Genomic DNA, 14,930 nt, shown 5'->3' on the forward strand with positions numbered 1-14,930 from the left:
CCACCATCCGTGTTACGCCTGTGGTAAACAAACATCCCACTCGCTGAATGACACCTTTACGAAGGATCGATGCCACTAGTCATCAGCTGCTCGTTACAGAAAGGACCCAATCACGGCCAGGAATTTCAATCAGCCGTCAATCCAAGCAGAAGATTGAACTTGTACGCAGGGATGGAGAACTCAAGGGGAGATGAAGCTGCGAAACCGGTGGTTACAGCTGGGTGTGGCATCCAGCCCAGGCTACAGGAGCATTTACTCCCCCTAGTTTTTGTCCCCCCCCCCCGAAGCAAGTGGTGATTGGAGCCACCTCTTCAACCATGATGTCCTTTTGAATCTCCAATATTTTACATAACTGCATATAGTACATTAGCTTCTAGCTCCATCACACGTTAATTAAAGCCAACAGAATGACACAGAGACTGCATGTCTGGTTTTTAAATGACACTTCAAACAGTGCAATAGTCTCTGCATACAAACATCTACACCTGAAAAAGACCCTCACATCGAAGTTCAAGTTTGCAGGAAGAGTAAAAGCCAGCATCAGCAATATCAGTTAGTGCTGTTAGACAGACGACCAAATTAACTCAATTCAGCCGGCACTCACTACAGAGAAGTACATGGAAATCAAATTCAGATTGTCTACAGATTAGATTACTGATATTCATCCCGAAATAAGCATGAATCAGCACTGTGACCCCACATTACGGAAAGGTGCCTTTCTGCAGGGCCTTCTGTGCCTCTACACTCAGCACCATCTGCCACTCTGCTTAATGATGAGACTCAGAACCATGATTACAGGCCAGACCGTTTCATTAATCTAACAGCTGCATCACTGGCCCATTCATACAGCAGGTCTCAAACGCCAAAGTGTAGATTAGATTTAAGACAGATCAGCAGACGCGCCGTTTCACATCTTCCTAGATTTATTTAATTACAATTAAATAGGCGTTTAGCCAAAAAGAAATAGGAAGATACCTGGTTCTGGTCCTAACGGGGCAGCTGGAAGTTTTATGTTGCGACGTTTCCCAACTCGGTCCTTAGGGACCCCAAATGTACGTGTTTCTGCTCCCTCCCAGCTTCCAGCCAATCAAGGACTTGAAACCTTTAACGTGTTGGGACCTGGGAGAGAAAATATGGACTGTCTGGGGGTGCCTGAGGACTGAGTAGGGAAACACTTCTACTGGACCCACCTTCTGGGATGGGGGGGGGCACCTGCACCCCTTCCTCTTCAGAGAGAAAGAACCATACTGCTACTTCCGTACCTCCTGTTCAGAGAGAATCCAGCTGCATCATTTTATTTCTTTAACATGTATAAATTAAGTTTACATATTTTTAATAAAAGCATTCTGAATTCTATGAGTTATTTTAAAGGTGCTCTGTACAGTACCAGCCAATGGTCTCAACACACCAAGCCTCAGCACATGTTATTTTATAGGTTTTAATATCTTTATATAAAGAATAGCACAAATAAACCATTCTATGGGTAGGTGTGTCCAAACTGCAACTAAAGTTTGACTGATTGATTAGTTTGGGGTCACCAGGTTTGAGGTAACCTGAACTGTGAAAGAAGCACTTAATGTAACATGCAAGATAAGAGGGAAGGTTCTGATCAGCTGCATTTCACTGCCACCTGCTGTAGCTGCTGCAGTCAGTTGTTCAGGGATGTTTTCTCTATCCCTATAGAAGAGATGAGAACATTTTAAAAGGCCAAGCCCCATAATTGGCTTATGATGGACAATTTAAGGTCACCATCCCAGATTCAATCTGCTCTTAAACCAGTCTGCTGCTCCTGTGGGAAGGGCCAGAACATCCAGGTCATCCTGGCTCCCAGTTTAAAGCCTTCCAATTCACAGCTAGCAGACAGCTGGTAACATAATGAAAGCGCGATGCTACATATTGCAGCCGTGCCAAAATCAAGAGGCACTGAATTTTAAGCAAGCAGCACATCTGATGCACACACTGGGATGGATGGTCACAGTTTTCAGAAGCTGAAACCTGTTCAGCTTGGAAGCAAAACATGGTTCACCTGGATTTCCACAGCATCCTCACACTCCTGAGAGCGCACGCGGGTCCCGGCAGTTGCCATGCAGCCAGGTAGGGGGTCAAGACTTTGGGATCCGAGGGCAAATAACAGGACACCATCCTGGAGAAATGTGACAAACTTGCAACAATATGTATTCAATGGAGACAACTGTGCCATTTAAACCAATTCATGCCGACTACATATTGACAAAAGTGAAACTTTGCCAACCAGAGACATGCAGTTAATGGTAACTACATTTATGTAGTTTGGACATGCCTAGAAATGCCCGCTCTGGTTGGGAATCTCCACCAAACTCTCCATCTTATACAAGTATGACGTCACCAGCCCCTAGGAAGATGCATCTTAAGTAGAACGACCATGAAATCCATCATCAGTGTTGTAATGACATCCTGTCTTAAATGGCACATTAACACTAAGACCATTCCCCTTAAGGCAAAGGCACCATTTACCAGTTAAACGCATTACTTGTAAAACAGCCTTGCACTCAAACTACACATTTTTTTCCCCAACCATTGCATTAAACCTTCACTCACGCCACAAACCAAGCTCAGCATATTGTAGTGAGTCGGGACCCGACGAACTGTCAGTATTGATAAATCAAACCAATAATGCGATGAAAATGAATACAAAACGGAAAAAAAACTCGATTTTGTTTCAATAAAGGAGACGTGGTGATTACATGCATTCACTGCAAATCATGCTTCACAGGTTGCCCAATCCTACAGCCGTAGTCAGGTGCTCACACACAGTAAGTGTATACGAGATACTCCCTCACTCAACTACAAACCGAGTGATCGAGATCAAGTTCATCTCAACCAGCTTCCACCCTACTACATGTACCGGGTGCGATGCGTGATCAGCTAGGTTTTACTGACATGCCGTTAATCGACTCGGAAACTCTGGGCGTCCGCAGGATGATGGAGACGCCCGATGCTCAAGTAAACTACTCACCGCAGAGCAAACGAGCTCGGCGAAGCAGCGAAACACCATAATGACGGCAATAACGGTGGACTCCTTAACACAACGAGCTATGTCCCACGCCGATAGCCCAGACATACATTTTACCAGCCCACCTTAACAGCGGAGTCTGAACCGGTAGGTCAATATAAAGACGCGTGCCGCAAGTGCGCATGCGCGACAATGACGCCAAAGCAACCAGGACCGCCGCATAGCTCAGCGCTGTCTCCCCTGTCAGTTATAATACCTAATCTGATTAAATACTGCGTATTGCCGTCACCTGATCTCAGGTGTGTTGCATTTACAATGAATATATCCTGAATTTCCATTGAGGCTACAGAACGTATATAACGAAATATGAAGCTTAGATCAGTTCGGATTCCGTTCGCATTATAAAATCCCAGTTTGGCTGAACCCCTTTTGTGACCTACAACATGTGACATCATGCTACAAACGCTACGAAGCCGTTTTTCCAAAGCCAAGAGTTTTATTTTCTGCACAGCGCTTATTACCCTCCCCTTTGTTAATTATATATATATATATATATATATATATATATATATATATATATATATATATATATATATCTTTTAAAATACATTTCAATAAAACGAAAGGCCTTTGGCAAAGGATTTCTACACAGAGAATATATTCCACCAGTTATAGATCAATCATTATGTCAATCAAGAAGTGGAAAGGTTTAACTCCCATGTGCAAATCAATAAACTGGATGATACATTCTCACTAAACTTAATTAAGAGAATAATTATGTCCTTTAAAATTACTTTTTTTTGCACAAAATTAAGCAGCAGTTAATTCCAATATACTCCCATATTGCAGAAGCTCGTACATTCACAATCTATAAGGATTTCCTAAATGTGTTTTCATTTACATCAATTATCTTTGAAAAGTACAGAATATTGGCTTTCAAGTTAGCTATAACTAACATACAAATATGATCATCTTTTTTACATATACATTTATATATACACAATTGTGTTACGCAAATGCACATGTACTGTAGAAATATATCTTACAGGTCTGATACATTTTTGTCCTGATTATTTTATTAATTTCTTACACAGTTATTATAAAATTTCACACTATAAGCAAGTACAGTAATAAATTACAAATAAAACCTGAACACAATTAGTATAAAAAATACCATTTATATTTAATATATTTATGTTACAATGTTTGAACTTAAGTGCGATTTAATTATCCATTCCGTCTTCCGGTCTCGCTCGTTTTCAAACAGGGTATAACGTTCAGATCGCCATATTCCGCTTTAAAAAAAGTCAAAGAAACTGCTACATTTGGCGATGGAAAAGCGTGGCAAAGAACAGGGGGTAGCACGCGAAGGCAACAGAACGCCATTCACACGCCCAGATCCCGCGCTCGCACCACAGTCTCTGCTCCGTAAGAGGTTCGCCAGGAGTGGCTTTCAATAAAGTCATAAAAAGCGAAAAACTGAATACCCAGTGTCATTATCAGTAATTAATTTGCTTTTGTTTTAGCGTTTATTTTAGGTAAGATCCTTCTTTTCTTTGCAATACTTATGCAAGGTTTGAAATCCCAACAAGTATCCCCAAATTTAGAGAATAAACTAGTTATTAGGTTATTAACCAATTGGGAATCGCTGTGTTTTATGTTCTTGTATAGATGTTAATTTTCTTAAGTCATAAGAAGGCATAAGAATGACTGCCATTTATAATATTAAGAATGAAGTCACAGATCGGGAATAGGTAGCCCTACGCTGAAGCAATGTGACGGCCATATGTAAGTAGACTGAAACGAATGCACTTTCCAAAGTATGTTTTCTCTGGTAAGGAATTGGTTGGCCTACTGAGAAACCCTTTGAACACAGCTGCTCTTACTTCCACAATTCTTGTATTTTAGGAAAGTATACCAGGCGTCTATTGCCGCAGTACTCCCTTTGGTTGCACGTCTTACAAAACCAGAGCAAGACCACACGTCCACCGGTAGATGGCACTCTAGGGCAGGTTCTAGATCACATTAACCGGTATTCCACAACAGGAGGATGGCGCTACAGAGTAGAATATTGCTTTGGCATTCTCGCGTCCGTAAGATTCACATGTTGGGACTCGGAGATTTTCTTTCATGTGAGGAAAAATAAATCATTATAGACTACGCTGAAAACAATGACAGCATCCACGATTGCGGTTCGATTCCCTTAATGTTTGACAGAGACAAATTCAAGGCAAAGTGTCCTATCCGTATTTTCTTCTTGAATACTTTATCAGACAGTTCTTCAATGATAGATACAAATCTGAGGCAGTGTTTATGTTGACTACTAATGGGTCGGTCTGCTTAGGAATTAATTAGGCCTATATGTAGGCGATATAAACAAAGAAAACAAGAACAGATGCAGAGAAACACAGTGATGATACATCCAGAAAAAGAAGAATAACATCCACGCCCATTAAAAGCTTTGGGCTATAGGTAAAAATGGCACCATATTTACATACATTTTCCCTGTATATTTGTAATATTTTAGTATTTCTTTTGACGTTTCTGTCAACAGAAATTTGTCACTTGTCCAGCAAATGGCAAATGTAAATTTTCTTAGATAAAAACGTGTTCTAAGAGCACATTTCAGCATCCCCTCTTCACAAGAGGCTGCATTAAAATAATCGAGCTGTCTGCTCCCTCGGCACCACCAAGTCCACAGTGTCCTGGACATCCCACAGCTGAATTACAGCACTTTCGTGCGTGAAGGACGACGTCCGTTCATCAGCAAAAAGCGCAAAAAAGTGACGCAAAAAGACAACATTTGCGGTAGGAAAAACATGGAGATCGGTGCACCGTGAAGCGGCCGAGGAAGAGACGCGGATTGGGGGGCAAAGTGGAGCTAACACGCAGACAGGAAGACCGCTCTTAGGGGGGAGTCTTCATCCTTAGATATTTTGATAGGGGATGTTACGTGAGAGAGAAAAATGAAGAGAAACGAAACTTGTCTAAAATCAAGCTAAATGTTAAGGCTTATGTGGGATTGGCATTGATTTCCATTTTCTAAGATTATTTTGGGTGAGTGGGGCATGGCTGTGGCACAGAATCGAGCATGTAAGTAATGTAAGAGGCTACCTCCATAATTTCACAAATGACATTGGGGGTGGGTATCACGTTGTAACCTAGAAACAAATATTAAAAGAAGCCATTTTTAGGCTTTTTTAGTCAGGATACTTTGAATGTTTACCGTCCGGTTTTCTTCTAGAAAAATGAATACGAGTCAATAATCCCGTATGGTATATTGTTTTTCTGTAATCTTTAACGGCACTGAAAAATAACTTTCAAGTCCATTAGTAGGCCTATACAAACGCGAACGCAATTTTATGTCCTTGAAAACCAATTTCATATTCTGTTATACGTAAATTGTAGAAAAAAAAATCCCCTTGATCACTTCACCATGAGGTAAACAACTCCAGTGAGGGAGAATCTTCTAATTTTGTCAGCAACCCCCCCCCCAAAAAAAAAAAAAAAAAGATTAACGCCATTTCCTTGGCCTAACCCCCAGTGCAGTATGGGAGGAGATCTTACCATATCTGAAGGCTCAAACTGGGTTCCCTCGTCCACATAAACTCCCCTGAGAGACTGAAACCGAGGCCAGGATTCCTCTGAGTGCATACAAAACGGCGTGGGAAAAGGGCAGGTAACAAGCAGGGCCCGCAGAGGGCCAGGAGACAGGAAAAGACAGTGGACATACAGACAGAACGGAAAGGTGGGGCTGTACAAGTCAGAATCAGCACGTATTAAATGGAGACACTTCTCCAACCAGTCCTCAGTTCCAAGATATAAAATGATTTGTTTCAGTTTTTGTGCTGGGCTCATAGCCGGTATAGTAAATGCGGACACTCTGTAAGTTTTACAAAATTGTAATTCGTTCTGCTTTCTCATGATTGCCGTTCAACTCTCCTAAAGCCCTGAAGTTCTGCTGGGTGCAATTAGGAGATGTAGTTCCAGAGGACGGTCTGAGGCTGCACGGATGCGTGGAACGGCGGCACCAGTGCGCGCTGATCGCGGTGGGACACGAACGGCCCCACCTGCTCCTTGTGTCCCTCAATGTTCTTATGCCCTTTGGTCTGGCTGAGGCAGTGGGCGCTCTGCGGTCGGGGGCATGTGGCAGAGATGGGTCTGGACTGGGGGTTCTGGTACTGCTGGATGGGGATCTTGTTGATGGCACCTTCGTGCAGCTGGTCCTGCAGGGGGCGGTGGTGCGCTGCGGCCGAGGTCACATTCATCGTCTGGTTTTGGTGGGTGTGGCTTCCTGGCTGCAGGTAGCGGAACGACAGAGGGCAGAGTCAGGAAGGAGAGAAGCAGCGGGTGTGGCACTCACGCGTGGCGGAACACGGGCCCAGGCGGAATATGGAGGAGAACGCTCTCCAGGAGGAGAAACCAAAACAAGCGCTTCATCTGCGAAGAAATAAACACTGCCGCTGAAATGATGCATATCGGTAGAGGAAAAGCAAACTGGGCTGGAATATGAGGCCGATGCTTCCGTCCTGGTGACGCACGCGATTGCGACGGTTTTTGATGCAGAAAAAAGGAGGTGGCGGTAGGGTAACGACGGCGAGGGGGGATTGCTGGGGTATCCAATGCTGGCTGAGTCACCAGCGTTGGTAATCTACTCTGACATTTAAAAGGCCGGCAAAACTATATTTAAAAAGCCCCGTAAATGTTAGAACAGCCTTCATAAATATATATAATAATCGGTGCAAGGTGGCAATTTTCCTTTAAGACCGTGAGTCTATGGCCTGCCACGATAAACACTCGGGGGGGAATTGCGCTGATGGTCCGTGCACATCAGCTCTGCTTCCTAAACACAGTATCTGCCACTCGCATCTGCTCAGATCCTGCTTTTGAGGTCATGCAACCAGGCTGGAAAGGCCAGGGGAACCTCAGAGAGAGGAACCGGTTTATTCTGGTCTCTGTTCCTGCCGTGTTCCAGCGATGTCATCGGATTCGGGTTCCCACCCGTTTCGTTCAAGTCTGATCCAGGAGGATGCCTCTCATTACCACCCACCTCCCCCCCCCCTTCATTGCCGCTTTCTGTCCTGCTGTAGATGTGTTTCGCAAACCTGTCACAGATTTCAAATACCAGGCATACCGTAGGATAATCACCCTGAAATGTTCTGAAGGACGTCGGCAAAATCCGCTGCTTCTCCATAACAGTTTTCACGAGAACAACCAGCCTGATTAAAAATTCTAATGAGTCAGAAGCAGTGTGCTTCACATTACGGCCGTGCGTTCGTTAGCAAAAGGGCAAATCACAGCACTCCGGGAACACAGTAATTACAGCAGCTCAAGAGCCCCCCCCCCCACCTCTACTGCAGGCTCTCCCATTCTCGGAAACACCCTCGGGTTCCTTACCTTCTTCATGTTATCTGGAGGTACATCTCTCCTACTAAGCGAGTATGGGGCCCAGGGCCCACCACCTGATGGGTCCCCCTTGCGGTTGTCCTGAATATTGCTTTGCTGTCAGACAGGCAAAGGAAGAGCGTTTGCAGATTCAATGGGGGAGTTTCCTGTTTTTCCAGTGGTCTTAATTTCATTTTCGTTTCATTAATCTGAATCTCTGAGAAACCTTGTCTTTCTGAACCAAATTCTGCTAAAATTTGCAAAACAAAATAGTCAGCGAGGAATTTAAAATGCTGAATGAAAAAGAAGAATTTAGTGATATTTAACAATTATATTCTTTTGTGGTGGAAATTCACTTTGACCCGGACCCGGCTGGCCTGTCCTGTCTATGGTGCTAATTTCAGCAATGATGCTGTTTCCATTTACACAGTGTTGTGCACCGTTCAGAAGACCACAGCAGGGATGCCAGACAGTTTACTGTTAGCGGTAACACATTTTTCATCAATTTAATTGAAGTTTTAGGCAATAGCCCATGTAGCTATTTCTGTAGTTCTGTTTTTTCCCCCCAATTTGGCTCAGAGAAACAAATCAGTCTATATGTTTGAGGCATCATCTATTTTTGATATTTTTCCATTTCTCTCTGCTAAGACAGAGGCCTGGTCCTGGACTTACCCAGTCTGGCCGTTTAGTATCTATATGCCTCAGCAGCTGCTGTCTCCAGTCAGGCGGCATTTTGTTGTGCTCCATCCAAAGCTCATCACCCCCATCGGCATTCTTCTCCATGCATGCAGCCAGGTTGTAATCCGAGGGAATCTTTTCCATCAAGGCAGCCATAGTTGGCCTTGCCGACACTGGCCGCGCCTGAGAAGCACCGTAGCTCTCGATGCTGTAACTCCTGGCTGAGAGGGGCCGCCGTGGAGCTAGGCTTTTGGTTGGGTAGCCTACAGGAGGAGCCTTAGGCTCCTGGTAGGATGCATACTCACCATCGTACCTTCCAGGACCCTTGTGGAACTGGGGCTCTCCCTTGACAGGAAGCCTGGCTTGGTGCTCCAGCATAGCCTTTGGGTGAGGACGCCCACAGGCCTGCATCTCCTGGGCCTCCACCATGCGACGGAAGAGTGCCAGGTCTGTGGAGCTAACCAAGGAATCCGCCCTTCGGAGGCAACCCGGCCGTGACCTCTGCCCCGAGTACTGCTGAGGGACTGGCTCCTTGCTGATCTGATTTGGTGAGAAGGTAAACATCTGCTCTGCAGGCTGATAGCCCTTGTACACCCTGGGGCTCACCAGCTCCTTGGGTAGGGTCTTTCCCGCTTGGTTGATGTACATGGTCGTGCTCGGGAAAGGTGGCATAGACCTCCTTTCGTGATTCATCATCTCCATGGGACCCTGAGGGTTGTAGCTTTGGTCGAAGTGGAAAACCTTCTTGGGACCGATGCCTTTGGACTCCTCGGGACCCTGCGTGCCGCCAAAGTCGTCAGTGTCATCATCCAGCATGGGGGCCGACAGGCTGCGGGACATACTATGCTCGTACGGCACAGGGACATCCGCTCTGTCCACGCTGCCCTGGTTCTCCATTGCCGAGCCGTAGCTGTCGAGCGCGGCGCCATGCCCCTTGATGGAGCTGATGTCCAGCTCGTCCGTACTCTGCGACTTCTTGAACTTGGCCTTCACCTCCTTCATCATGGGATAGAGCCTCTCGGCGCTCTTGCTGATGGTGACGACATTCCTGGGGGGATTATGGCTGCCTTGTGGGTGCCCATGAACATTGGCCTGTCTTACTGTGTCCTTGGGGTCCATGGGCGTCCCCCTCGCCCCTGGAGGGGAGAAGGTTCCGGGCTGCTCTCCCATCTGTGGGAAGTCTTTGTGATTCGGCTTAGGACTGCTAATGGGGGTCAGTTCCATCTTGGAATGGAAGGCTGTCCTCTCTTCAAGTGGGCTGGGCGTCCTGGTCCAGTTCTGCCACGGGTTCGCCGGAGGAGGCACTTCGGTGTCCTGCCCGTGAAAGGGCTTGGCGGCTTGCTCCGTCTCCTGGGAGACAGCCACAATACGGTCCTGCCTCAGGAGGGCCCTCCGGCCCTGGGCCAAAGCGCTTCGGGGCCCCAATGCCGCTTTTGCTCCAGGGGTCTCCACAGATGGCTCCATGCTCCCAAAATCTGCATTGTCATACTGGGTGCCATCGCCCCAGTTGTTGAAATTGGTGCTGAGGGGACGTCTCTCTGCATGCTGCTGCATGTTGCTGGCCAGCCTCTGGTTCAGGTACTGTTTCTCCATGCTGGTGGGGATAGATTGGGCTAGTCTGTAGGGAGATCAGGAAAGCATCTTATCAAAGTCAGAACAGGTAGCTTATTGCAGCTGATAGACAGATGTTTATATCTGTGTTATATTCAATTTTCTTCACACACGATTCCTTCTTTCACTTTTACTTGGGAGCAGCTAATCCCCCCTGCAGCCCACAGTGGTTCGACTCTCAGTGGCAGTTTCAAAAAAGATCGATAAAACACATTCCTCCCACAGCAAGGGAGGTGGTCATTTTCATCAATAAATCATGAAGCACTCATAAGTGTGTTTATGATTGTGTTAAGAAATTAAAGGGGTTATAGTTAATTTATGGCATAAATTCTGACGCGACATGCACATCTTGTGTGGTAGCGGCCTCCTCAGGAAGGACTTACTTTGTGTTCACAGAAACTAAGGACCCAGTAAGACCGATCCAGCTCGCTGGGCGTAAAAGCCGGCCAGCTGGGTGCATGGGGGGGGGGATTTCAGATGCGTGTGGGATGTGCTCGCTATCCTGAACAGCTTGGATTGTTTATAATTTTTTTTCGGGCTCCTACCCTGACATCTGCTAGGACCTCAGCACACAGCGGGCTTCTCTCTGCTTGGAATATGGGGTCTAACTGGCTGCAGACTCATTTCCGTCTTTTGTTCTACTACAAGATCCTTTTTGACAATCCTGTTCCCTTGGTGCCTCTGCCCCATCTTTGTGAACAACCCCTCCCCCCCCACAAAGTTTTTGAACAAAGTCAATTGATGGTATTGTTATATTTCTTCCTAGTAAACACCTAATCTATATTCATAGATTTCAGTCACCTAACAAAATTTCTGCACCAACCACAAAGGCAATAGTCCGGTCCGCAAAAACTGGACACCCGTGACGCTTGGCTGGGTCGTTATTAGACTTGGCATTACATTAACAGGAAACCCTGAGTGCCTCCCACCTCTCTGTCCAGTGGGTGGGGGGCTCGCCTGTCTGCACCCCCTGCTGTTGGGGAACCTTGCCTTTCAAGGCATTGGAGGACGCCTGCGGAGGCACGTAGTCTGAGTAGGCGGCTGAGGGCCCACCGGGGTTCAGGCCGTGCAGTTTCTCAGCACCGTGTTCATCGATGGAGTCTGAAGGAGCGGAAAACAGGGTGAATCTGAGCATCACGCATCACGTGAGAAGCAGCCAGAGGCATGAGGATTGTCAGGCCTGAGACTCCGCAGCAGGGATCCTTCAGACATACCTGGTTTGTTTTTGTTCAGCAGGACAACCTTGGTCTTGAACATTGGCGGTTCGGCTGAGGTGGATCTCATGTCAGAGATACGGATGTCGTTGGGAGAGTCCTGGGGGGGGGGCAGTACACTGTAATTTCCTCACAATCTGCTGAACTAACATGTTTGCCCCATAGTCATACAGAGCCTGGCTCCTTACCTCTGAGCTCTCAGTCAAATCCTCCCTGTCCTTGTGGTTTGGAATCTCGATAGACGAGTTCTGGCTGGTTCCCCGTTGCATCATCTGGATTTTGGCGTATTCTTGAACATCCCTGTCTGCCATCTAGCACACAAGACACATGCGATCACCTCACTTCCATCTTTTGTGCCCCAGGAACAGTGAGCACATTACGGCAAGCTAACAACGGTACTTATGGAGCAACATGCATCAGCTAAAAGGAAGAACGATTTTACTTGTTTCTATATGTGAGATTCATGTTTTGATTGCAATGAGTCTCAGCAGACGGAGCAACAGCTGTGACTTCAGTTGTCCATGATGTTTCAAAGCTCATGGGAGTTATACTTGCACAAAAATGATATAGAACAAAAAATTATTGGTTCAGAGAGCTATTTAATCAGACTGTGGAGGAGGTGGATCCAAGCAATAGATGAGGCAGGACCAAGACATCTGATTGGTTGGTTCCGCCTCATCTAGTTGCTTGGACCCACCTCTTCTACAATGTGTTTGGTTAGTTCTCTAAACCAATCATTTTTCGTTTTGCCATCAGCACAGTTTTATGTGAGTGAAACAAATAGGGAAGAACTGGTTTGGTGGATCCAGAAATTTACTCACATAAATACAAAGAAAATTGTAAAACCCAAGGCAACTGAGAAGGAGCTCTCACCTGGAAGCCATACCCTACAGCGTCTGTCCCCGCATTGAGACCTTTGGCGGTTGCCTCCATCTGGGATGCTACCTCAGCAATGCCCTCCTTCATCGCCATTGGCCACCCTCTCTCGTACTTGTCCTTTCCCTGGTGCTCCGCGACAACCATGCCAGGGGGGCACTTCTCCATGCCGCCTCTCAGGTTCTGCACTGACTTGACGATGTTCTTCAGGTCCTCTGGGTATGGGGTTGGGTAGCGCTTCAGATTGATCTCGACCTTGCGGGACATGAGCAGGTAAGTGGGGTTAACTCTTTGGTACATGGATCCAAAGTAGGAAAAATAATATGACATAAGTGGGAAAAATGTCCACTGCATCATTCATTACTTTCCCGCGAACTACGATCTGGAACATCACACTAGTCACACTATGGCCCAACATTGCATTTCGATCACAAGTATGATGCTAACAGACACCGATTTTAAGTTCTAGACTTGGATTAAAACAGCAGAACCTTGACTTTCCCAGTGCCGTCATCGTCTTCCTTCTTGTCGTCACACTCGAAGGCCACAGTCATACGCTTCTGTCGCTCCTCCTCCCAGAGGGTGGGGTTGAAGCTGTCGGTGTCAGACTGGTAATCTGCAGGAGGCATAAGAGCGAAGCAGCCGGCCCGTGTGAGGAGCGTGCTGACACCCGTGCCCCCCGCAACGACATTCTGCTCAAACCCAATGACAAAGCTCATCTTGGGTATCCGAAGACATGTGACCCACCACACAGCATCCAGTATCTCCAAGTAACCGTAAAATTGAACAGAAATACTAAACAAGGTAAATATATTTCCAGGTCTGCAGAAATATTATAATGTTTTAAAAATCTTCTTCATCAAGTTCCCTGATGAGTTTTGCTCACAGAACCAAAGTCGGCAGCTCACTTTCCAAATCACTGCCCCCCCTCCCCCCCACTCCTCCCTCAGCACCACAACTTACCTTCTTCATGCCGTGGCTGTTGAGGGAACATGTAGTTGGTGAGGACCCTCTGGTTGGTCTCTGGGTTGGCCTCTGACTGCAGTGGAATAAGGGCCTTGGACTGCAGGAGCACACAACCATAATCATTACCCACAAATCTCTCCTATATTACATTACTTACTCCCAGAGGCGTTACACCATTGGTGTGATCCCAGACCTACAGAAGGTGTACATATAGATGTAACATGTTCACTCGTGGGACGGGAGGAATCTTGTTCTGATTGAAAGTACCCAGCAGGAAGCTGTGTGTTCACTATTTTATCTGCTTAGCAGTAACGTTGTATAATTACAATTCCCGACAAATGCCCAGGGACTGTTTACGGGAGCAATCTAGTTCCTGTGATTTCAGCGTTAACAGCTCTGCACTGCAGCTATGCAATTAGCATTACACAAGAGACGGTACATTACTTTATTTTTTAAATCAAATCTCTTTGTTTATAGGTTTACGTCAACTGCGCAATAAGACCTCATTGCTCAAAATGGTCCATGCATACAATTCACACCATTTCAGGAAAGCTCATTTCTAAGTCAAAGTAGTGGAGACCAGGGACAATTATTGATTTCATTTTTATAAAATGTAGAAAAACAACACATTGAGAAAAAGAACATTCTTTTTCCTTGCAAAGAAAAATGTTGTACTAGAACAGGGCGCTCAACCCTTCGATTGCAGTGTGTTTTGAGGTTGATCTCGAGATGATTAATGGATAATGCTATATTTCATTGGGACCCTCCCAACTCTGGTTGGCCAAATTTACCATCATGAATTCCTAGCTTGCCAGAGTATTTCCTTTGTAAAAGTAGCTCTCACTGTAACAATGGTTAGGCACTCTGTACTAGAACAACAATGGTGTTTGGATGAATCTGCGTTACGCCGGAATATTACTGCAACTGACCCTGTTCAACAATGGACCCGGGTCTCCTCTCAATCCAAATGGGTGTTTAGTTTCACAGCTTTCACTGATCTACAGACTGTAAACGGGACAAGTATCGCTATTCACCTGATTGTCTGATAACCAGAGGGCTGCCAGGTCTTTTAGTTTGGTGAACGTCAAAGGCAAGTTCCTTAACCTGATTTGGAGAAGAGGAGGACAGTCACAAACATTACAGGCTCTGTTTCATAAGCCCAAGCTTACTAATGTGGTTTAACGGTGCTATCGGCACACAGGTCAGCT

The 14,930-nt window shown here is 45.9% G+C and overlaps 1 protein-coding gene across 5 annotated transcripts in view; it reads right to left on the reverse strand.

Annotated features, from left to right (window-relative positions):
* Positions 1 to 3,599: 3,599 nt before the first annotated feature.
* The window catches only part of LOC125716336 (leucine-rich repeat-containing protein 7-like), a 49,383-nt gene continuing 38,052 nt past the window's right edge, over positions 3,600 to 14,930 (reverse strand). For all 5 annotated transcript variants that reach the window (XM_048988511.1, XM_048988508.1, XM_048988512.1 and 2 more), the window contains 10 exons: positions 14,757 to 14,826; positions 13,720 to 13,819; positions 13,248 to 13,372; positions 12,754 to 13,011; positions 12,069 to 12,191; positions 11,881 to 11,980; positions 11,596 to 11,767; positions 9,050 to 10,673; positions 8,390 to 8,494; positions 3,600 to 7,290 (listed from right to left, as the gene is read on the reverse strand). In XM_048988511.1, coding sequence (XP_048844468.1) covers positions 6,964 to 7,290; positions 8,390 to 8,494; positions 9,050 to 10,673; positions 11,596 to 11,767; positions 11,881 to 11,980; positions 12,069 to 12,191; positions 12,754 to 13,011; positions 13,248 to 13,372; positions 13,720 to 13,819; positions 14,757 to 14,826 — 3,004 coding nt within the window. In that variant the 3' untranslated portion in view covers positions 3,600 to 6,963. The remainder of the gene's footprint in view (positions 7,291 to 8,389; positions 8,495 to 9,049; positions 10,674 to 11,595; positions 11,768 to 11,880; positions 11,981 to 12,068; positions 12,192 to 12,753; positions 13,012 to 13,247; positions 13,373 to 13,719; positions 13,820 to 14,756; positions 14,827 to 14,930) is intronic.

The sequence above is a fragment of the Brienomyrus brachyistius genome, chromosome 21, assembly GCF_023856365.1.
Source record: "Brienomyrus brachyistius isolate T26 chromosome 21, BBRACH_0.4, whole genome shotgun sequence".
In the NCBI taxonomy this organism is placed as follows: domain Eukaryota; kingdom Metazoa; phylum Chordata; class Actinopteri; order Osteoglossiformes; family Mormyridae; genus Brienomyrus; species Brienomyrus brachyistius.